We start from the raw sequence: 21,977 nt of genomic DNA, 5'->3' as shown, positions 1-21,977 counted from the left end.
ACTTTCACTTTACAGTAGCCGATACTGACAAGAATATAATGAAATTATGGTTTCTATCATGACAGCCCCTTCGATAGCTCAGTTGGTAGAGCGGAGGACTGTAGAGTTAATCACAAGACATCCTTAGGTCGCTGGTTCAAATCCGGCTCGAAGGAGGTATCTTTTTCCATTTTCTTTTAACACCATACGCCAGGTGTAAGCTAGTTTAGCCGAGCCATCACTAATGCTAGCAAGCTAATGCAACACCTGTTAGCTAGCCTGACTACCTGTGCAAAGTAAGCGGCTGGTTTGTTAATTAGAGCGATTTCCTGTACCTTAATGTTATATTTTGCCTTCCGAATCTGATTAATGATTATATTGCTACAATACAGGTACTATATATGGTACTATATATTTTTTTACTTTATCACAGTCAAAGCTGATTAATTGAAATATATTTGTAGAGCACAATCAACCACCCATCATCACTCTGCGTATACTACTGTGAATGTATGACGTCAGTGGTCGTAGTGCATCACGGGGGATTAGCTCAGATGGTAGAGCGCTCGCTTAGCATGCGAGAAGTAGCGGGATCGATGCCCGCATCCTCCATATTATTACTTCTTTACACTTTTCAAACTTTTCGTGTATCAAATTACGACCTTCTTTTCTTGGCAAAAAGTATTTTTAACCTGACTCCCGCGTGTTTATTTTCTTCCGGGTATACAAGATGCATTTACGCCAAGGTCCTAAATGTGAGTTCATAGTTTTATTCCTGTCATTTTTTGAGTGCTGGGGTAACAACATATTACAGTTTCGTACACAAGTACACAAGTGTATTAATAGAATTTCAACGACAGAGTATTGTATTTACTTATAAATAATGACGTCAGGGTATGTCTTGTATCATGGGGGATTAGCTCAGATGGTAGAGCGCTCGCTTAGCATGCGAGAAGTAGCGGGATCGATGCCCGCATCCTCCATACTTTTCGTTTTTCGACCTACATCATAACACGACGATGAATTGAAATATAAATGTAATGTTGTTACCTAGAGGAGCTGTTTTACTCTTCGCGACACGTCCAAAGTCATCCATTGGCGTGACGAGGGCGTACTCTGAGAGAAGCCGAGCCTTGATTGGCTTAGGTCCCATGTGAATCCGTGGCCTGATTGGTTTAGGTCTAATCTCACAATGGACATTGAGTATCGTGATTGGACGGTGATATTGGAAATTGGACAGCCGATCCTGTAGTCATTAAAAATTAGAGAAAAAGACTCGATGTGTAAATACGTGCGAATAGGTATTGTATCCTTTGTATATTTGTATATATATTATTATTTAATATGTATCATCATTGTCCGTCATGGGGGATTAGCTCAAATGGTAGAGCGCTCGCTTAGCATGCGAGAAGTAGCGGGATCGATGCCCGCATTCTCCAAACTATTCGTTTTTGGACCTACATTATAACACGACGATGAATTGAAATATAAATGTATGTATTTAATCTAATAGGGTTCTTAAAGAAAACAATTAAAGTGTTTTAAAATTAAATAAAATATATCCAAAATGCAAATCCTGGCCCAGTACACAGCCCGTCTTAGTTACTTACATATGTAGGTGTACATGTAAGATATGTATTTATGTATGTCCTATGTTATATTTATTGATACTTAGTCAAAACAATGAATAATGCCAAGGCTCATAATACCAGCAAAGTGGTGTAAATTATGGATTTCCAACACCTACATTTACTAATTTAGTATTTAGAAACATTTGCTGGTTCTGTTTTCAGGATTGCTGATTTATTGTCATGAAACAATCATCTTGGTGTATCGATTCTGATTTTAAACATTGGAAAACAGAAACATAACATCTTGGCAATTAAAGCAAATGAACTAAATTACAGAAATGTACTCAACATTTAGTATTTAGTATGATGTGAAACGTAACATTTTATTACATTTTCTTTTACATGCAAAGCACCACATGAAACTGTTTTTAACCCATCTTACAACAGCACATTTTCTTCACATTTAGCAGAAGGCAGATCCTCCACAAGGAGAGTTGTTCAAACGCACATCTGTGCCAATTTAAAGAAGGGGCGAGTAACAGCATTCAGACCTGAAATTCTCTCAATAGGTGGTTTAGATGCGTTGATGTCACCACCTACACGAGAGAAAAAATAGCTACTGAAATTTAAAAAGCTGCAGGAAAACAATGCAGCCGTTTTAAACTGTGTTAACAGTTAAACCTGTAAAATGAAAGACATTTGTTAACTACAGAAATGTATTTGTTGAATACTTGGTTAAGTAGATTAGTGTCAAAATTGTAGTATATATCTTCCCCTGCCTCCTTTACTCAAGGTCTCTTACCTGCTTTTAACTGAGATGTTTTTAAAAGCAGGTAAAAACTAGTTTCAAAAGGTAAACAATAAACTTTTATGCTCTACTTTCACGATTACAGAGCTCTTGAACAAAAGTAATTTTTAAAACTATTTTGATAATATATTAATCCTTAAGAGATTTCTTTATAGCAAAAAAATGCCAAACATTCACTTTTTCAAAAGTGACACATTTAATCATCGTAGACTGTAATTTATTTGGATTTCAGTTGAACTGAAGAAGAAATTTGAATGAATCTGCTAGGACTTTGGGAAATGTGACAGGTGTTATATAAAAATAAACATTAGATGCTGGCACAACATTTAGCACATAAGATAAAAATAAAAGGTTCTGCAGGTAGATGATAGTGGCTGCGAGTGTTTTGCAAAAGAATATAACGGTTTGTCTATGAAAATCTATAACCGAGTTTAATACATTGAATTGTATTGAATAAAATGTGACACATAAAGAAAGTGAACAGAAGGTTTTCTCAGGGTTATTAAAACACCCGAACAATAGTTTTATCATACATCAACATCGCTGAAAACGGTTCTGCTATTTCAGTGTTTTTTCCCCCCAAATGATCCTCAGCCTTCTTGTCCTGCGTTTCTTCGACAGTGTCATCCCTGAATGAAGAGGCCAGCCAGCTTAGTTTGGTTTGGAAGCAGTTTCTGAACCAATCAGCATGTGGGATAAATCCCCGCCGCTGTCCCTCATTGGCTCGCTTTCTGCTCCAAGCGTCCAAAAGCAAAAAAAGTATCCATTTGTCTTTGTAGTTGTTGTTTTTTGTCAGTGCAGAGTTACAGCAAGTTAAAGCAGCAGGAGAGCATCCTGACAGCAGCTTTGAGTAGTGAAGGATTCTGTCTGCTTGCTTCCTGGCGCTCACCTCTCACATGAAGTCGTCTGAATCATTACCATCCTGCAAACGAGAGGCAGCGAAGCACAAGTTATTTAATTAGTCATTTACTAGAGCTGATATCAAATACTATCGCACATCAGGAAGTAGGAAAACACATCGTAGTACATCTCCGTTAAGTGACCCATTCATGAAAATAATTCTAGAATTTATTTTTAGTAGATTCCCTTTCTGTGAATTCTTAAACAATACTCAACAGTATAGTTAATATAATATCCTTACTTCATTAGTCTGCATGTTTTCATCCTTCATCAATGACGTGTAGCACCTGGAGAGAGAAACCAAAACATAACACATTGATAAATATAGAGGATTGAATAAAAACTCCTGTGCGGCACGGTTTTAAATTGGCTTTAGTTGAAGTGTTTGGAAGGCTCAGGATGTTCAGGGACCGGTTGTAATACGAGGTCGCTGTTACTTTCTCAGAAGTTTGACATCTAGATCTTTGATCACGCTTCATTAACTGTTTCCACCTGATGGTTAAACACATTTTAAATGTCAGAATTGCAGACGTACTTGAGCTCGTCCATCTCCTTTCTCATCCTCTGGTCGTCCTTCTCTTTCTTCCTCTGTTCTTGGACCTGAGCTTTCTTCTCGTTCCTCTCCTCCCGGTCTCTCGACTCTTTCTCTGCCGCCAGGTCGGGAAATCGTTCTTCTTTTGTTTTCTCCAGGCGGTTTACGATCTCATTGACCTTCTTGTCCACCGCCACGATCTTCACCTGTGAAACAGAGCGAGGAAAACAAAAGAAGAAGAAGACATGTGTTATATGGGGCGACATAAATAAAATCAACTTGCTCAGCAAATGTTTTAACTCTGATTTTAGCAACTTGTGAATTTCTCTTTGCTGCGATGCATTTATGAAAGTACGAACAAACCCAGTGAGCATGCAGCGTTCTTCAGGTTTAATATTACTTTGTTTTTTAAAGCCTTTTACACATTTTAGTTAACCTTTTTATTCTAAGTGTTGGACTACTGACCTCTTTCTGTCGAAAAAAACCAATCTGTCCTACGTCCATGTCTCCGGTTTTCTTCAGGTTGGCCCACGATGTGTAAACCACATTGATGTTGTTCATCTTACAGCCTTTATATACACAGAAATATACACGTGTCACTCACAGAAAACAGCAGAAATAGGTTTTGACAGGATGATTTTCAGGTTAGTTGTCAACATGTAGCTTTAAAGATCAACTGTTTGTTTAATACAGCACATCTCATGCATTCTAATCAGCTGTGTGAACAATGCTCTTATTCTGAAACCCGTTGCTCGTGGCTGATACCTGATGCCAATCATGAAGCCGATCTTTACCTTGGATGCTGTTGTTTTTCACCAGCTGTGCACAGTCTATCAGCACCTCAGGGGGAATATCTTCTATTGCATGACCCTAAAAACACGACAGCGCGATCAGCAGTGCCTATGTGCGCTAAAGGCATTTACAGTCAAAGTTAAAAAGTCCTAAATCAACAAGATCTGGCACCCTGAAGGTGGTTCTGGGTAATGTCTACTGTGCTCAAGGGCTAAAATACACTTCAGATCAACCTGAGCATCATTGTTGTCTCATGTGTGCTCTTTACCAAAGACTTCATGTAAATTGACCAAAGATAAATATTACAGAAATATGTAGAAAGTAAAATGTGCTGAAGATACGTTTGTCCAATAGCCAATCTTGATTGATTGGTTTTATTCATGGATTTTCAGATACAGAAACAAAAATCTAAATGATAACAAATTAAAAGTGGAAACACTTATTTCCATCATCGTCACAAGTAATAGAAGACACTCAACACTCAACTCAACTAAACATCACCACAATTGAATACACATTTAAATTAACTCACCAATTAAAAACACAAAGACATCTAAATAAGAATAAGGACTCAAGTCAATGTTTGTGTATTAAATTCTGTATTTTAAGTGTGTTGTGTTGAATCTTTACCTGTGGCAGTCTCAGATAAACGTGAGCAGAAGACAGTTTGTCAACATGAAACCTGAAATTGGAAGAAAAAAAAGCAACAAGACATCATTAACATGTAATATTCAGATTTAATATGTTTGTTACTCATGCTTACATATGATTTATATGAAGATATTAAGCTAAATCTGTTAAAGAAATACACGAAAGTCTCACCAGATGTCTTCAGGCCATCCGTACTTTATTAGATCCTCATCTGCAAAAACAATCTCAGCAAGTTAGAAGTGATGTGCATCATTTGTGGCACAACTATTATTTCAACAAACAATAATCAGAGACACAAGACTAAAGTTATACAAAGTGTGAAGGATCTAACGATAACGAACTTACTTTCATATTTGTCTTTTCCCATGTAGATGATGTAGTGAGGATTCACCGCTGAGAGAGAAACAACAAACTGATAGTTACTGGATGAAATATATAGATATATAAGCTGGAACCAAACAAATAAAATACACAGACAAAGTCACAATAAATGAGAAATAAAGCTTTAAAAAGTGTTGGCTAACCAGGCTACTAGCTAACGCCGCTGCTAGCTCTGGTGTAGCTTTACTCACCGGTACTTGTGAAGTAAAACACCATTTTACTTGGATTAAAATTCGCCACTAAAATGTGAATATTAAGCGTATATAGTTTGAAAGCTAACACAGCTAATTATGTGTACAACGAAAAGCTGGTGTGCCGACTGATTGTGCCTGCTGTCACTTTTCGCATGTACAAGTTGACCTGGGAAGTTGTTAGCTAGCTGCGCTAAGCTACAGAGAGTTAGCATGCACCAGACAGGAAGTATTCAAATGTGTTTTACAAAATAAAAGCTTGACATTCTACAAACGTGTTACCTATCTCGAAGTTTCTAATTTGAAAAGAGACAAACAAAGCATACAAATAGCAAGGAAAAAACTTGTCTTTCACAAATAAAATTTCTTATTTAGCCCCTCTCTCCTTCTTTTTATACATACTCAATATATAATTTTAAATTATGTTTGTTTCGCTGTCTGTTCATTTTGATGTAATTAAAGCTGTATGGCGATGTCAAACACAAGTCAGAAAATAATTTCTGTAGAAGAAGGTTGATGTTTTATACTCTATATAGTTGGCACATGTAACATTATAATGTATTTAAGCACACCTAATATACCGTCTACTATACAAGTATATTTTATTTTGAAGGCAATGGCCAGAAGTCCCTCTACGCTTTCACTGTGGTAAATAGACCAACAAACCATAGTGTTTCCGTTTCCGGTCGTGAATTTTTTTTAGAGACTGGCGCGCGCTATTCAAAACACTGAGAGGAAACGCGGGCAGAAGAAGCAGCGACTTAAACTTTATACACACATTTATAGTTTTGTGTAGCAAACACAAAACCTGTCCGGTAAGATATTATCAAAGGTTTGTCATGGTTGTGTTTTCCGTGTTTGGTACTTCTGGTTTCTCTCTTAAACGATGTATATTACGTAAAAGTTTAACGTTACCGTCACACTGTCTGATGTTTATCTTTTATTTATTTATTTATTATCTTTAAAACACAGACAAACATCTTAACAAACAGGTGAAACTGTGTCAATATCGACCTATTAGTCTGTGCATATGGAAGCAGTCACCTTTTTGTATAAATTAATCATCCCGCCAATTATCCATTCATATCCACTTTAACTAGCTAACGCTGTTAAATAAGCGCGTTGTTAGCTAACTTGTTACGCGTTACGCTAAGTTAACGTTGATGTGGAGACAAATTCACATTTGTGCACAAGCAAGATGAAACACTGTCGTGTTCTGTGTTACGGTAAATTGAGAACGCAAATCGACTATGCCAATTTACCAATAACATCGGTGTAGTTGACCAGGGCGGCCTTTATATGCACGGTGGCATTGAGAAGGTCACGCCAAACCTCTGTTGAAAATCTGGCAATTTAACGTCAAACACACAAAAAAGACGTAAAAATGCATTTCAGTCTGAAACCTTTTCCTATTCCCATTAGGATGCTTTGTGGCACCGCGTTTGGCTGCTGTTTTGTTTAAAAACAAGATATATTTACTGTCATACGGTTTAGAAAAATACCTAACAGTATTATTGTGGGAAATCATTTTTTTCCCTTCAAAGTTGTGATTTATTTGTTAATCTAGAACACCTGCTAATGTTACTCTGTGTGTAGGTGAGGTTTGTGAAAATGATGCCCACTACTACCAGGAAGAGGAAGCTCCCCTCTCTGGACTCTGACAGGTGAGTTATGATCACACTGGGTTTAAGGCATTTAAAAAAAAATGGCTGACTTGCTACTATACTCTCAAAATATACTGTACTTGTGGCACATGTAGTACATTGAGTCAATCAGATGTAACAAATCGATCTTGTTGGTTTTACAACCTTCTACACATTACATGGGAATGTAGAGAGGTTTTCAGCTGGGGTAACCTAGTGAAAGCTGTGTTGGATCTGTGGCACTTGTTACTAATGTCGCACTGTGATTAACTTTATGTTGCTTTTACATCCAGTCACCCAGCTAAGAACCGTGTGAGGGATGTGGAGTCCCCTGTGAAGAGTATATCCCTCAGAAAGCTTCCACAGTCACCGACCAGGAAGAAGCCAGTCGGGCTTCTGCACAAGGCAAACTGTGCCTCTCCACATAAAGCAACAGGTAGGGTGGACAGGTGAAAGGCATGGTTTAGGTAGTCATTTTGGTTCATCAGCTGTGGCCCTATAAGTCTAAAATGCATTAGTAAAATTAGGCCTAGGGCTGCAACTAAGGATTATTTTTTATTATTGATTAATTTTCTGTTTATCTAACCATTACAGCTCGAGATAGGACATTCTGCAAAATGACTCCTTCCTTCTTTTTTTCTACATATTTTCTCTCACACATATATATCATCTTTTCTAGGCTCTCCAGCCAAATCACCTTGTAAATCTCCATTCAAATCTTCCATGGTTACAAGCTCCTTCTATGGCCAGAAGAAGCCCTTCTATCTCACGCCACTAGACAGGAAGGCAATAAAGGAGGCACTGCCTTCTCCTCCTCGTCCTCTTCCTTCCCCTCCTTCCCAGGATAAAAATAAGAGGAATGTTAAAGGAGGCAGCAAGCCGAGAAAGGCTGCAGGATCTAGTAATGCAAGGAAGACGGGTACCAAAAGCAATTCACCATCTACAAAGACAATCAAGCTGTCCAAACCTAACAGCAGGTTAGTTTTGCACAGTCACAGCTGTTATGTTGGTGCTTCTGCATCTTTCTGACACCATGATCTAGTTTTTTGGACATTATAAGTGTAGTTTCAATGTGCTCTTTCATCCTTTATTTCAACAGTGTCACTTCTAAACCGCCGTCCATTACAACTACTGCTCCTGCCAGCAGCGCTAAGCCAACAGATCCCAAGAAGGCAATCACCATCACTTTCAGCAGCCTGAAGCCCAAGCCGAAGATCTTTGTAGGCGCTGCTTTCTTTGCTACAGGGAAGAAACCTACATCCATGTACAAGAAATCTGCACGAAAATCCTCAACCAGGCAAGCTCCAGTCCCAGTGAAGAGCAAAGCTGTCCCGCCGAAGGTTAAGAGCGTGAAGTCGAAGCCAACTGCTCCAGTGACGAACCAACAGCAGACGCATCCTGAAAAGGTGAAGGGAGCCGTTATATTTGTTTTAGTTCTGCAGGACAGAGGCCTCGGAGGGATCTCAAGTTGACCAATCGTCATTAAGCTTGAGAGGCGGCTGCTTAAATTTGAGCATTTATTAGCATATCTTAATATTATTGTTAACTTTTTATGAACGGTGACCAGAGGCGTGTACAAGTTAAGACTCAAATCGCAATCAAACAGTTGCACACCAAAGTCTCTCCGATGGTATTTCTCAGGAGCAAATGTTGTCACGTTGATGTTATTTTGTCCTGGACGTGTCCTGCAGACTGCTGCCCTGCAGACTGCTGTCCTGCAGACTGCTGCCCTGCCGGTCGAGATGGAAGAGAACCAGCCGAGCACCAAGCCGAGGACAAAATTTGATCCGTCAGACTGGGTGGACGCTGTCAACGAACAGCCTGAAACTCCAAAACCTTTCAGGTGATTTACTGTCCAAATTTAGAATAAATTGTTCCGACCTTTGGACAAGACAAACACATTTCTGAACGTTTTAACAAGAACGTTTTTTGGCATGTTTGTCTTAACAATTAATCTTCTTCCTGCAGCTCTCCTAAAATGTTGTCGGAGAATTATGGGATTACCAAGGAGCTGATGATTTCATTGTCAAGGACCCCAACAGCAAGTCCTGCATCCACAACGGCATCCTTCAGCACAGCAGAAGTATAATGAGCGATGGCAAATAATGCAACGCGTTCATTGCATTTCTTGTGACTACTTCATAATAAAAGTCAACTTGTGTTTTGCCTGTTAAATACTGTTTATGTGAAGCTGGAGCAGAAGGAAATGTTCGCTTTGCAGTAGCAGGAATGTCGCCACAGCCACATTTACTTCTATCTAATTAATATTTTCAAGATTATTACTTTTAATTGTCTAGATCTTTGCATTTCTGCTGCTATTGCTCCTCTATAAAGATCATATTATATTGCACTCTTCTTCCAGGATGGTGGCGCTGACCTGAGTGATGTAAGTCCCATCTGTGCTGCTGCCAGTCCACCCAAAGGTACACACACACACACACACACACACTCACTCTGACTCCACTGATCAGCACACATCAAATCAAAGACTTCAGTAACTTGATCCATGCCACTAAACCTTTCCCACAGATTCTGCAGCGGTGTATCCCATCTTCGGCTCTGCCTCCAAAAAGTGAGTCTGTTTAGTCATCAACATTTCAAAATGGGAAAAAGAAGATGGAAACATTTCTTCCAACATGTATAAAGTCTTCATTTAGGATTTATCTTAACAACTTAGTCAAGCATTTTAATAAAGATAGCCAAATGTATCAGCCGTTGCATTTTTGATTTCTTCTGTCACGCTGGATGTGAAAGTCCTTTTAGTGTATTCTGCATTAACTCTCTAACACTACAGTTTATGTTCTGTTTGTTCTGGAGGTTAAAGAACGCAGCTTTGCGGTCACCGATGTCCTGCAGCACCCCCTCGGGTCTGACGGCGTCACTGCAGACGGCTTCTGCTGTCAAAGAGCGACCAGTTCGCAGGAGGAAAGAGAAACAGGACGACGACCAGCTCATCATCGTACGTTAATGTTTATATTTCTAAGTGGAGGGGGTTATAAAATAGATCTGGCAACTAGAACGGGCTCTAACTAAGTATTCATTTAATGTTTAAATGTACAATTCTCTTGTTTCAGTTGAGGGCAATATTTCTTACTAATGGTTCCAATGAGGGTTAAAAGATTTTGTGGCAATAATGAATATCTTACTCTGATCGTAACGGCAGCTACAGTAAATGCATAAAGTAGGTTGGAAGGAGGGAAATTGCCAAATCTATGTAACTCGCTTATGTGTATTTGTCTTCTTGTGTTTTGACTGTATTGTTTCCCGATCAGGACGCCGGTCAGAAGCAGTTTGGAGCGACGACGTGCAGCTCGTGTGGGATGGTTTACAGCGCAGAAAACCCAGAGGACAATTTCCAACACAACCAGTTCCACCAGCGCTTCATCGACTCCATAAAATATGTGGTAAAACTTCCTTCCTTCAATCTCTCTGAACTGAACTCTGACGCCTACATTTGCTTTTTACTGTCCCTTAGATCTTTCCCTCTTTAGTTCGCTTGTTTTTATTTGAACTAGCTTGGTATTTTTCTGAGGTCTTGCGTGGCAGAGCTGCTGCCATGAGTGTGTTTCACGGTGAGTTTGTTCTGACGTGTTGGTAACTGCAGCTTCTTCTCTCTGTTGTGTTTCCAGGGCTGGAAGAAGGAGCGGGTGGTGGCCGAGTTCTGGGATGGAAAAATCCTCCTAGTCATGCCAGATGATCCCAAATACGCCATTAAAAAGGTGTGTGTGTGTGTGTGATATAAGCCGGTGTGACTGTCTTCACCTTCTTCCTCACGATGTATGTTTTTGTTTTTAGGCTGACGACGTGCGGCATGTGGCGGACAGCGAGTTGGGTTTCCAGCAGGTGACTCTGAGCAGACCGACACAGGCCAAGACCTACCTCTTCATCAACACGGAGCGCATGGTGGTGGGCTGCCTCGTCGTTGAACCTATACGCCAGGTAGGTCTGGAGACGTCTGTGTTTGTGGCAGATTAAGATCATTCGATTTCTTTTGGTCATTGTCCACGAGGGCCTTCATACAGCAAGCAATGTCTACTTGCAACCTGTTTCACACCAGCAACATGTCTCAACCAAAAGTTATCCAGTACTTGTAGCAGTACGGGAAGAAAATAAACGCGTATACAGGGATCCTACACATAACACCACACCTTTCCAGACCATATTTGACTTTGACACTCGGGCTGCAGAGGTCGGTGTAAGAAGACTACATTTGGGATGATCACGCCAGCCATCGGAAAACTCATTTAAGCATTAAGTTTGACGTTACTGTTGAACATCTCGCCGGCTGTGACGTACAGGTGTAGAGGCAGCGCTGCGTGCGTGTTGTCGTGCACCATACGTCTTGCCTTGTTGACATTGAGCTAGCTCTGCATAGCTCCAAATGGAAAACACTCTGCTTGTATGATCAATATATTTTTAGAACCCATTTCCATGTGTAGGAACCCTGCAGATATTAGAGGAAGTCTGTCACATGCGCAAATAAACACGTGACAGTAAATTGTCCCATGCCTACTTGATGCTGATGAGTTTCCCCCGCAGGCCTACAGAGTCCTCGAGCAGGCGGAGCAACACAAAGACATGACGAAGGACGACTTCATGGAGCGACACCGAGCCTGGTGCTGCTCCACCGTCCCGGAACAAGCTCTGTGTGGGATCAGCCGGGTCTGGGTCTTCAGTCTGGCCAGACGACAGGGCATCGCAACACGCATGCTGGACACCGTCAGGTACGTCACACTCAACAAAGTCTCAGTTTAATCATTTAAAACTAACGTTCAGCAAAGAACACAACAAAACCACTTCAACGTTAACTTTGTGGTCATGTCTAAAACATTAGTCACAAGTAAAGTTATTCAAAACGTCTGTTTTTCAGGAGCACCTTCATGTACGGCAGCCATCTAACGAAGGAGGAAATCGCCTTCTCTGACCCGACACCTGATGGCAAACTGTTTGCAACCAAGTACTCCAACACACCGACCTTCCTGGTTTACAACTTCATTGCATGAAGAGAACAAATGGATGAAAGATGCATTACTTTAACTGACGTTTAATAATAAGTATTGCATATTTACTGATCTTCACAAAGCAATAACTGTTCAGGTTGTTTGTTGACCTTTAGATGTATAATTATAAACCGTTCAGTGTTCAGGATTAAAGGAATACTTCACCCACAAAATGATAAACATTTCTCCCCCATGTTACCTTCGGATTCAAGAAATGTAGTTTAATTCTCGCAGCTCGTGCAGTTTGTAATTTCTCCAGCTGTACGCTCGCAGCTCGTGCAGACACCTCGTCCACGGGAGAACTGATGATGCACAAACGTTTTAAAATAGTGAAGTTTTGCTGTTAAATGCATTTCTCTTTTACTTCGAGGTGACTAGTGGGTGAAGTATTGTAGAGTTTTATGATACCTGTTCTCGCTCAGTATTTATACTCGTACTGCCTCATTACTGTTGAATGTTTGTATATTGGCAGCGTTTTTATTCAGATGTTTATATGATGCTTAAGAACTAGAAGCCTCCTTCTGCTGCGTTCACTTTGAGGTTTTCTTGTTGACAGACTTGTCACTTTTGTTTCAGGGCATTCTACTCTGTAAATACATTTAATAAACTTATTTCTCAAATGCTGTCTGTGCCGACTTTACACGTACAACATATTTATACTTTAAAAAGACGGGAGTATAATCTGTAAATATAAATGTCTTCATACTGAGAACTGTAGCTGCTTGCTGTAGATTTATATTCCCCGTACAGACAAACTGATCCAGTTGAACTTTGTGCCATTAGAGGAAAGGCTTAAGACCAAACATCACGATGATCACATGGCTTGTTAGTTAATACTTTCTATATATGTACGCATGTTTTAATATAAATTAAGCTGCTGTTATTGCAGCTCAGGATATTGAAACGTATAAAATAAAGACAGCACAGCTTGAGTTTGATGAAAACATCAGTTTACAGAAACAAACACGAGAACAGTTGACGTACGTAGGAAAAGAAAATGCTGTATAGCAAAGACAAAAGTAAAAATGGACAGTACAGAGACGTCTGAGCTCATTCACATCAAATGATCCGACGTGTTTCTACATCGAGGCTCCATCGCCTCAGATTCCCTGGAGCTCTTAATTGGTTCAGGTTGTGTTACAATATAAATCCTGTAAGCAGCCATTAAATAATAGTCTGGATCCAAAATGCAGAATTAGTCGATAACAATCACCTCACTGGGCGTTTTGTCCAGCGGGGCGTTGCTCTCTAAAGCCTGGACGATCTGTGCGGCGGAGGGTCTCCTCTTGGCGTCCTCCTCGGTGCAGAGGTAGAAGAGCTCCAGCACCCTCCGGTACGAGCCGCCCAGAGCCTCCGCATCCACCGCCGGCCTCGTCCCCAGCCTCTCGTAGTAGCCGTCCTCGTCAAAACTCTCCTCCATCGAGTTCTCTGAAAACACAAACGCAGCATTTTAACACCGGTCCGAACGTAGCCGTGTGGCTTCCTGAGGCCACCGAGTGTCTCACCTTCTTCCTCCTCGTCATCATCATCATCATCCAGCATCTCCAGGTGAGGCATGGCCAGCGACATCATCTCCCACAGAGTCAGACCGTATGCGAAGATGTCAGCCTTGTCGGTGATCTCTCCGCCCTCTTGCATAGCTTCCTTAGGTTTCCACGGCTCCGTGCCGATGTACTCCGCCTTCGAGTCCGACACTGAGGACCGAAAGAAAAGAGCACAATTAATGAAACCTAACGTTTAACGGAATTACAAAACAAAACATTCTGATCAAACACAAAGCTCATGTTCTTCTGGGACATTCTATAATTGCAACAAAGCAAAGATCCAGAAGTTTGCAATTAAATTAAACCCAAAGTAGAAGTCGCCGGTCGCCCTACCTCTCATGTTCTCGTCCAGCTGCAGAGCCACGCCAACATCGCAGATCTTCACGGTCTCAAAGTCGCCCTTGATGACAACGTTACACGACTTCATGTCGCCGTGCAGCAGCTTCTTCTCGTTGTGGAGATACTGCGGAGAGAAACAAACAAAAGGCTTAACAATGTCCTTCTGTGTTTACATCGTTTTGTACAAACAATCCTCATCTCTAAAATGTGATTAAAAAGATGGCTGCTGGTGAGGAGACAAACATGATGAACTACTAATGTGTGAGTGTTTGTTTGTGTATGCTGTCACATGGATGTTTTATTAAAATCATATTCTTCTTGGATTGTAACGTCTTTAACAAGGTGAAGTCTCTCGAGACACAAGTTACAGTTTAAATAAAACAAGAAACACAAAAGGAAGACACATCCACACATCCAGCTCAAATAAAGCACTTCAATCTTTTAAACACACAATATGTGAAAACAGCAAATGTCTGCTCTGATCTAAAAACACAAGATCCAGACATTCAGGAGGTTTCTACCGGTGATTAAAAACAGTTTCAAAAAGCTCCGCTTGTTTCTCTGATTCAGACGTCTGCCGTCAGGATGCTGGAGGATTAACAAGATTTTAAAAGATAGAATTGTACGAGCAACTGATGCCGTGCAATAATCTATAAAGTGAAATCAAACGTCTGTAGTAAACGTACATATGACACATGTTGGTAGAAGAGAATCCATGATGTACCTGAAGGCCGCGGGCGACGTGCAGCGCTACTTTCTCTATGTTGGCAGCAGGGAACGCTTTCAGGCCGTCCTTTCTCCTCTCCTCTATCAGGTCGTTGAGGGACTGCTCTCCTCCGTACTCCATCGCCAGACAGTTTGATCCATCTTTGCTCATGGCGAAGGCACGAAACCCTTCGATGTCGGGACGAGAACAACACAGAATTAACAAAAATGAGCCATTCATTCCAAAAGGTGACAAAAAGAAGCATTAAGCCATTCATGATGAATTATATTCTGATGCTCACACGGGACATTGTAACACAGTGAACGAACTTCACCGCCGTCGTGTCTTACCAACAATGTTTGGATGGTTGATTCCCTTCAGGACTTTCGCCTCCTCGTTCAGGCGCTTCTGGTAAATCGCCACCTGTAAGCTTGCACACCTGCTGTTGATCTTCTTGACAGCCCAGGGAGACGCATTCAACTTTCCCATTCTAGGATTAATTTGATCAACAACACATGCACATTATTTACATTCAGACATGGCTTAGGGAAACAGTTGTATTTGCAACATCATGGGAAAAGATATTTTAACTTCAGTTTAATGCATGAATCTCCATGCACACACACACCAGGGTTCATACAGTCAAATCCAAGTACAATTCAAGTGTTTAAGGATTTCCAGCATTCGAACAAACCCCGACATGTAAATGAAGTACAGTACAGAAGTGTTGGATCATGGGTGGGGTGAGAAGAAGGAGAAGCTAGAGGAGGTGTAAACAAACCTGTCCATGAGGTAAACGTTGACACCAGTTCCACAGCCCAACTTCTTCATGAAAGGTGAGGCCGGGATGGTGATCGGTGTCCCTCCGCTGCTTAAGAAGCTCTTCACTCGGCTGTTTTTAGGGGTCTTGATCGCACCCTCATCGATGAATTTGGTAGGGGAGGCCATTCTGTCAAAGGAAAAACAAACATCATAATAGTAAACAGGGGAAAACACATATTGGTATAACAGCTAAAGAGACCTAACCTTTAACTATACTAAGCAACACTAACGATTTAAGGTAAATTGAATTAAATGGCAGGCTTGTAACTTTGACATAACTTGATTAAGACATTATTTTATGGAAGTGATGTTTTGATGCATGTGATACAAGCATAGGATGAAAGCCGAATTAAAATATAAACGTTGTAATGTTCTACGTACTATGTACAAAGTTATATTTACTAAGACTAGATAAAACGACAATAAAACAGAACATTTTGAATGGAGGCTGGTTTTCAAATGTGGCGTTGAACGTAACGTAAACTGCAGATTACTTCACAACGTGACGCGTTAGATGTTTATCAGCTGCAAAATCAGTGTCAGTTCAAATTAAAAAAGTTAGATAACTTGATTATCAACAATATAACATTATTTTGTGAACATGTAGCCAACGGCAGAAACACAGTAGCATCCAAACTTAACATAAAGAAAGCTCAAATTAACGTCAACCGCAAATGTAGCTTCCTTTGACACCAAATGATTTGATGATAATATGGCGACAGTCTGATATAAGTTGTCATTACAGTGTTTTCAGTCAGTTAACGCAGTAATTTAGTCAATAAATGTAACGTTACCTGCGTTTTCTTTCACGGTCTTAACAAAACTGCAGCAGTTAAAACGCGCCGAACATTCAAAACGTTACTTCCGGATCACCAGGATGTACGGATGCCACAGAGGGACAAACTGGACGCTTGTCGTTTGAGGCTGAAAATTTAACAGTAGCTAAACTACTATTTCTTTGTTTGAAAATACTGTAGGTAGTATAACTGCTGTACTGTGTGTATAAAGAGGGAAAATATTTACAACAAAACTATTTCAAAATCATTTTAATGGTAGTTGTAATACAGCTTTTCATCAGCTGAGGTCAGTCACGTTTTACAATATGGAAGCCTATTATGGTAGGAGGTTGCAAGTTGGGTTGCAAAATTACAAAATTCATTGTCATTCGTTGTCATCGTTATTATTTAGCATATATATATATATATATAGATATATAGATGGATAGATAGACAGCCGTGTCTTGCGTTAATTAATAAAAAGGATTTTCTGTGACATGTTAAGGTTTTGGAATTCAGTAGTCTACTTTAAAGATTTTTTTCTTTTTGAGATTGTATATGATACAGTACTTTATTTGTTGACTCTTCTCCACAGCATGTGTCTGTTCTCCCTTTAATGTCAGAGACTTGGGGGAAAGAATTTCACTCACTCCGACGAAGACGTTGACCTCGACCTTGACCTCAACTCTCATGATCCCATTATTGTTTCATCTCCTTCACATACTGCAGATGTTCCCAGCTCGGTCTTCGCATTGTATGGAGGGATAACCATTTCATTATGAGGAAGAGGAGCAGGAATGTGGTCCGATGACAACTGGATGTTGATGGGAAGACTGGGACTATTGCTTTCTCCCCAGCCCTCGTTCCCCTGAAGGGAAATGAGCTCATGTTTGTGGGCTCACGCTGCCACATGTTGTGGTGCATTTTATAGAATAAGGATGAGTTACTCTTTGCTCTGACCACAGAGAAACAACCAGAAAGAAAGAGAGGATGATGCTTAATGTCATGATCAAATTAAGAGCAATTACATCATTTATTCTAATGATTTAAATACAAAAATAAGAGGGTTATTATGTCATTTACATGGATCATTCCTGCAGCCTGAAGAAGGTTCATTCTCATGTTATCATAAGATACAGCCAGATGTTTTGCTCACACATGGGACATAATGTGCATTTAGAATGACGATGTAAACAACAAAAAACACATAACAAATATATTTTATGTGTTTAATGTTTAAACTGATAGGAATCCTTGACAAAAAGTATTTGGAAACACCCAAATTTAATATAATACTGTGAATATATGTCTTTTTTTGGAAGTATATATGGCTTTTCAAGGTCTAGAATGAACCTCTGTTTTAAAATATGTTTGATGGAAACTTCCAACTCATATATCAAATGTAAGATCTGAACAGTAAAAGAAAAGAAAAGATAATTAAATTAGCAGCTAAGGAACACAAAGTCCAGCTTTATTTCTTACATGCAGATGAAAATCTAATTGAGTTAAAATGCTTAAAAGCTGACACAACCAGATGTTTCTCACATAAAGGGACAGAACATGTATTTACCATGTAAACAAAGTATTTTTCAGAATTGTTTTGAACCACATTTATATGTAAACAGAACTCATAGACATCCAGGATTGTCGGGTTGTGGCTGCCCAAATATTACACCCACACCCGTCCATCAAACTCATGAACAATATGACTCTTAACAGCCTCCACTCTTTCTTTAATTTAGGAAAATAGACCAGAAAACATCCCAAATATCAGATTTGTTTTTGCAGGACCACCCAGGATTCATGTGCTAATAATCACAAATACAACTTTCTCTCTCTGGTTCTGCTTCAACATGCAGCATCTGTCCCGACACTCCAAACCACTGAAAACTAAATACAATCAGATCATAAACGCCAAACGATGGGATGAAGAGGAGGGAGGGAGTCACCTTCACATGGAGCTGATGCTGAGGAGAAATGACATCATCTGTTGTCTTTCTCTTCTCTCTTTGTGGCGGTCGATGGAAGAAATTGGAACAATATTTTTGGCTAATTTCCTGCCTCTGATCTCTGGATGTGCTTCTCCGAGGCCCCGTACGAAACATTCGATTGTGCGGTGAGTGTGTACGTACTGTGGATGTGACACTTTTGCTTTAGGACACTACGTACATTTTCACTTTTCAGACTCGCCAGCTGGTTTAAAGACACGATGTGTTGAACTGGTAAATGTCAGACTATGGCGCCCCCTAGTGGCAATTTAAAAAAGGACACTGTGTGTCCAAACCCGACTGATTATTAGTAAATGATGTCATCAGAATAGCTTTAAAGATGATAAGATCACATACAAATTCTAGACACGGCGGCTTTACACAATGTATTCACATTCAACTAAAATGGTGGAAAGATATAGTGCACTCGGCAGCACCGTGGCCAGATGCACGACTCCAAATGCTTCTCCTCATCTTCTTAAAGTGTAAATAAGCAACTGTTTGTTCACCAAACATGTAAGGTGTTAGTATGTCAAAGTTGTGTTTACACTGTGGTAGCATAAAACTCTTTAGGAAAATGTTTTCTCATAGACTTCTATACAACCAGTGGAGTCGCCCCCTGCTGGACATCAGAGAGAATTAAAGCCACAATGTGTAGAACTGGTAAACGTGCGACTCTGGCGCCCCCCCAGTGGCAAAGGACACTGTGGCGTCCAGCCCAGGGAAATACACAAGGACCGACGACAGTATTTTCACCATGATTATCTAATTTTCTTAAAACAAACAAATGTAAATGATGTCATCAGAATAGTTTTAAAGGTAATAAGATCACATACAAATTCTAAACACGGTGTCTTTAAACAAATAACATCTCTACCATCGATCTATACATCCATGTGTTCCGCTTTATACGGACACTATATATTTTACTGTATGAAATAGAAACTAATATAAAGTCCGACCTTCCTGGAGGATAAGTGAACCACGTTGACCCGAGTCAAGTTCTGTCGGCCATGTGTGGACATCAGGTAGGTTTCTTTTTCATCCAATCATTTCCACATCCACTTCACATGTGGAAACATTCACACTTGTAATTACTGTTCAGAGCTGTCAATCCACACACACACACACACACACACACACACACACACACAACACACACACACACACACACACACACACACACACACACACGTCAGAAAAGAAGTCCTGCATTCAAAGTATGTAGCAGCAAAAATGAAATAAAAGTGGGAAAAGTAAAAGTATTTATTGTGCAATATGTTCCCTGTCAGTGTTTTAATATGATATGTGATGTTTCTGGATTAATATTACAGCTGCATTAATGCGTTTGTTGCATTTTACAGCTGTAGTTGTTTAAGATTGAGATCATTTAACTCCTTTTCATCCTGTGGGTTAGTTTAGCTGATGAAAGATGGTTTTAAATAGTCCATTAAGCTTAAGTTGAATTTAAAACACATAAAAGGAACATTTCATCCTTCAGTTCATCACAGACATTCAACATCACCACATTTGGAGATACGTGGTTTCACTGGACAGGAAGGGGATGAAAAACTGTGATCTGTGAGTGAGTACAAGTTTAAAGTGGCATCACGTGGAAATACTCAAGTACCTCAAACGTGACCGTGACTTAAAGTAAATGTACATTATTTTCCAAGTCATCTTCCCTCCTCTCTCTCCACCTGTTGACGTCTTTAAAGTTTCCAATTCTCTTCTCAGTGTTCAGGTTCAGAATAACAAAGTTCACCTGTTTAAACAAATCTACATTTTATTATTTCAGCAGTGCATATACAGCATTTTAGTGGTACAAATGGACAGAACATGAAGTAAAAGTGTATTCTTTCTGAGTAAACGTGAAGCACTGTATCCAGTATTTTCTTGACATAATCATGTTTGATTGAAGCATGTTGTGAACTCCACAGCCCTTATATGTGTTATGACCAGCACAATGTAATTAAAAACACGTGTATATGCATATGTGCTTACAGACATTATGAAAGTATAGCATAGTAAGATCTTTGTACAACATTTTAGAACAGGACATATTTAAGTGCACTTTGCAATGTGTTCTCACTTCAGTACGTAAAGGCATTCGGCCGAAGTCAGAGGAGCCTCGAACAATCAGGGAGTCACATCCCAACAGTTTCATCCTGCAGATATCTGAGAGGCTGCTGCACCCAACGCCCGTCAAATACATTTCACTGTAAGAGTCAACTGGAGGAGACACGCTGGTTAACTTGTGCCCATAAGGTTTTGATATGCGAGTGCACTAATTTCAAGCTGCTGATACCATTTTGTTTTTACCAGAACATTTTTAGTTTCTTTTGGGAGCCATAAAGAGCAACGTTTGTATCAGGGAGACAGAAAAGGTCATGTGACATGAACATTACGAGTATATTCATACGTACTGTAAACTAAAGAAGCAAAACTGTCAGTCAGTGAAGAAAAAATAGGAAAAAGCAAATGTTATTACTTTAAAATAAAAGCCTAAATGATCCCATACAGTGCAGTTAATCCTTGCAGGATGTAGAATGCAGTAACAGCAGCAGCATTACACCTACAGGTGACAGTGAGCAGCAGTGTTTCAAACACTGACAGAGTTCCTTCATCTTCAGGTAAGGGTGCCTGTTGGGGTCACTTCATTTGCAAACGAGTTGCAGGAGATTTGTTTTGTTGAAATCGGGTGAGAAAAAGGCCGAAGTGACTCAAACCATAATATCTGAAACATATGTGCACAAGCTGCTGCGGTTCGCCTCGCTGACCATTCAAGATCGTAAATGTTGTGCTTTAACAACTGACATGAGTATATTTTAATTAGATTTGGCAAATCCCTAACCCTATAATAATGAGGAGAACTTCTTTGTTTTAGTAAACATCCCACTCAGGGTGGAGTCAGGATATTTATCCCCTTCAGTCTTTACTTCTTCCACGCTGCACTAATAGTTCCTGCTTCTCTCAAAGCACGTTGTTGTTTAACAATACTGAATATTAAAGGCTGTGGGAGTTTAATCAACAGTCAGGTGTTTGCTTCTCGGGTTAAAAGATGACAAATAAGCGAATGAGAGTGTAAATCCACACAAGGTTTATCGTTGGCTGCTGGTTTAAGAGGCAGAACTTTAAAGTCATAGCTCCTCCGCTGCCAAAGAGCTGAGTGTGACGCCTCGACAAGATGAATGAGGGTCATCAGGACGAGACATGAAGACCTGGCTGCCACTCGGCATACTGTCAGCTACACTTTGGTGCTGCACAGAGCAGATATTGTACAAGTGTGTGTGTGTGTGTGTGTGTGTGTGTGTGTGTGTGTGTGTGTGTGTGTTGTAGAATATGACACTCAAT

General features: G+C 40.0%; 4 protein-coding genes and 4 non-coding genes across 10 annotated transcripts in view; 6 read left to right on the top strand and 2 right to left on the bottom strand.

The window, feature by feature from the left end:
• Positions 1 to 67: 67 nt before the first annotated feature.
• Positions 68 to 155, top strand: trnay-gua (transfer RNA tyrosine (anticodon GUA)). The gene is given in 2 exon segments: positions 68 to 104; positions 120 to 155. It is a non-coding gene; the product is annotated as a tRNA-Tyr (tRNA).
• A 363-nt stretch (positions 156 to 518) lies between these two features.
• trnaa-agc (transfer RNA alanine (anticodon AGC)) lies at positions 519 to 591 on the top strand. The gene has a single exon. It is a non-coding gene; the product is annotated as a tRNA-Ala (tRNA).
• Positions 592 to 889: 298 nt separating this feature from the next.
• trnaa-agc (transfer RNA alanine (anticodon AGC)) lies at positions 890 to 962 on the top strand. The gene has a single exon. It is a non-coding gene; the product is annotated as a tRNA-Ala (tRNA).
• A 383-nt stretch (positions 963 to 1,345) lies between these two features.
• Positions 1,346 to 1,418, top strand: trnaa-agc (transfer RNA alanine (anticodon AGC)). Its single transcript has one exon. It is a non-coding gene; the product is annotated as a tRNA-Ala (tRNA).
• A 1,135-nt stretch (positions 1,419 to 2,553) lies between these two features.
• On the bottom strand, positions 2,554 to 5,969 carry LOC115028784 (coiled-coil domain-containing protein 25-like). Its single transcript, XM_029462616.1, has 9 exons — positions 5,806 to 5,969; positions 5,579 to 5,626; positions 5,405 to 5,444; positions 5,213 to 5,264; positions 4,585 to 4,660; positions 4,256 to 4,359; positions 3,794 to 3,996; positions 3,500 to 3,545; positions 2,554 to 3,280 (listed from the first exon to the last, which is right to left on the bottom strand). The coding sequence occupies exons 1-9, from the start codon at positions 5,828 to 5,830 to the stop codon at positions 3,251 to 3,253; spliced, it is 624 nt and encodes a 207-aa protein (XP_029318476.1). The 5' UTR covers positions 5,831 to 5,969; the 3' UTR covers positions 2,554 to 3,250.
• A 514-nt stretch (positions 5,970 to 6,483) lies between these two features.
• On the top strand, positions 6,484 to 13,068 carry LOC115003528 (N-acetyltransferase ESCO2-like). Of its 3 annotated transcripts, none has more exons than XM_029425357.1 (15): positions 6,484 to 6,620; positions 7,402 to 7,469; positions 7,742 to 7,884; positions 8,128 to 8,425; positions 8,548 to 8,854; positions 9,140 to 9,291; positions 9,417 to 9,531; positions 9,811 to 9,871; positions 9,978 to 10,020; positions 10,266 to 10,407; positions 10,721 to 10,852; positions 11,078 to 11,167; positions 11,244 to 11,387; positions 11,988 to 12,172; positions 12,319 to 13,068. In XM_029425357.1, the coding sequence occupies exons 2-15, from the start codon at positions 7,417 to 7,419 to the stop codon at positions 12,449 to 12,451; spliced, it is 1,998 nt and encodes a 665-aa protein (XP_029281217.1). In that variant the 5' UTR covers positions 6,484 to 6,620; positions 7,402 to 7,416; the 3' UTR covers positions 12,452 to 13,068. The 3 variants fall into 3 exon arrangements, with proteins under 3 accessions (XP_029281217.1, XP_029281214.1, XP_029281215.1); XM_029425354.1 differs by having other exon boundaries at positions 10,263 to 10,407; XM_029425355.1 differs by having other exon boundaries at positions 6,575 to 6,637; positions 10,263 to 10,407.
• A 263-nt stretch (positions 13,069 to 13,331) lies between these two features.
• Positions 13,332 to 16,776, bottom strand: LOC115003599 (lymphokine-activated killer T-cell-originated protein kinase homolog). The gene is made up of 7 exons (XM_029425458.1): positions 16,654 to 16,776; positions 15,819 to 15,986; positions 15,388 to 15,527; positions 15,056 to 15,225; positions 14,326 to 14,455; positions 13,954 to 14,142; positions 13,332 to 13,876 (listed from the first exon to the last, which is right to left on the bottom strand). Exons 2-7 carry the CDS (start codon positions 15,983 to 15,985, stop codon positions 13,644 to 13,646), a joined length of 1,029 nt encoding a protein of 342 aa, XP_029281318.1. The 5' UTR covers position 15,986; positions 16,654 to 16,776; the 3' UTR covers positions 13,332 to 13,643.
• Positions 16,777 to 21,810: 5,034 nt separating this feature from the next.
• LOC115003890 (dihydropyrimidinase-related protein 5-like) overlaps positions 21,811 to 21,977 on the top strand; it is a 2,976-nt gene continuing 2,809 nt past the window's right edge. The window contains 1 exon segment of the mRNA XM_029425832.1: positions 21,811 to 21,820. Coding sequence (XP_029281692.1) covers positions 21,811 to 21,820 — 10 coding nt within the window.

This window comes from Cottoperca gobio, chromosome 24 (genome assembly GCF_900634415.1).
Source record: "Cottoperca gobio chromosome 24, fCotGob3.1, whole genome shotgun sequence".
NCBI classification, from domain to species: Eukaryota; Metazoa; Chordata; class Actinopteri; order Perciformes; family Bovichtidae; genus Cottoperca; species Cottoperca gobio.
This window is presented reverse-complemented; position numbering and strand designations above follow the sequence as displayed.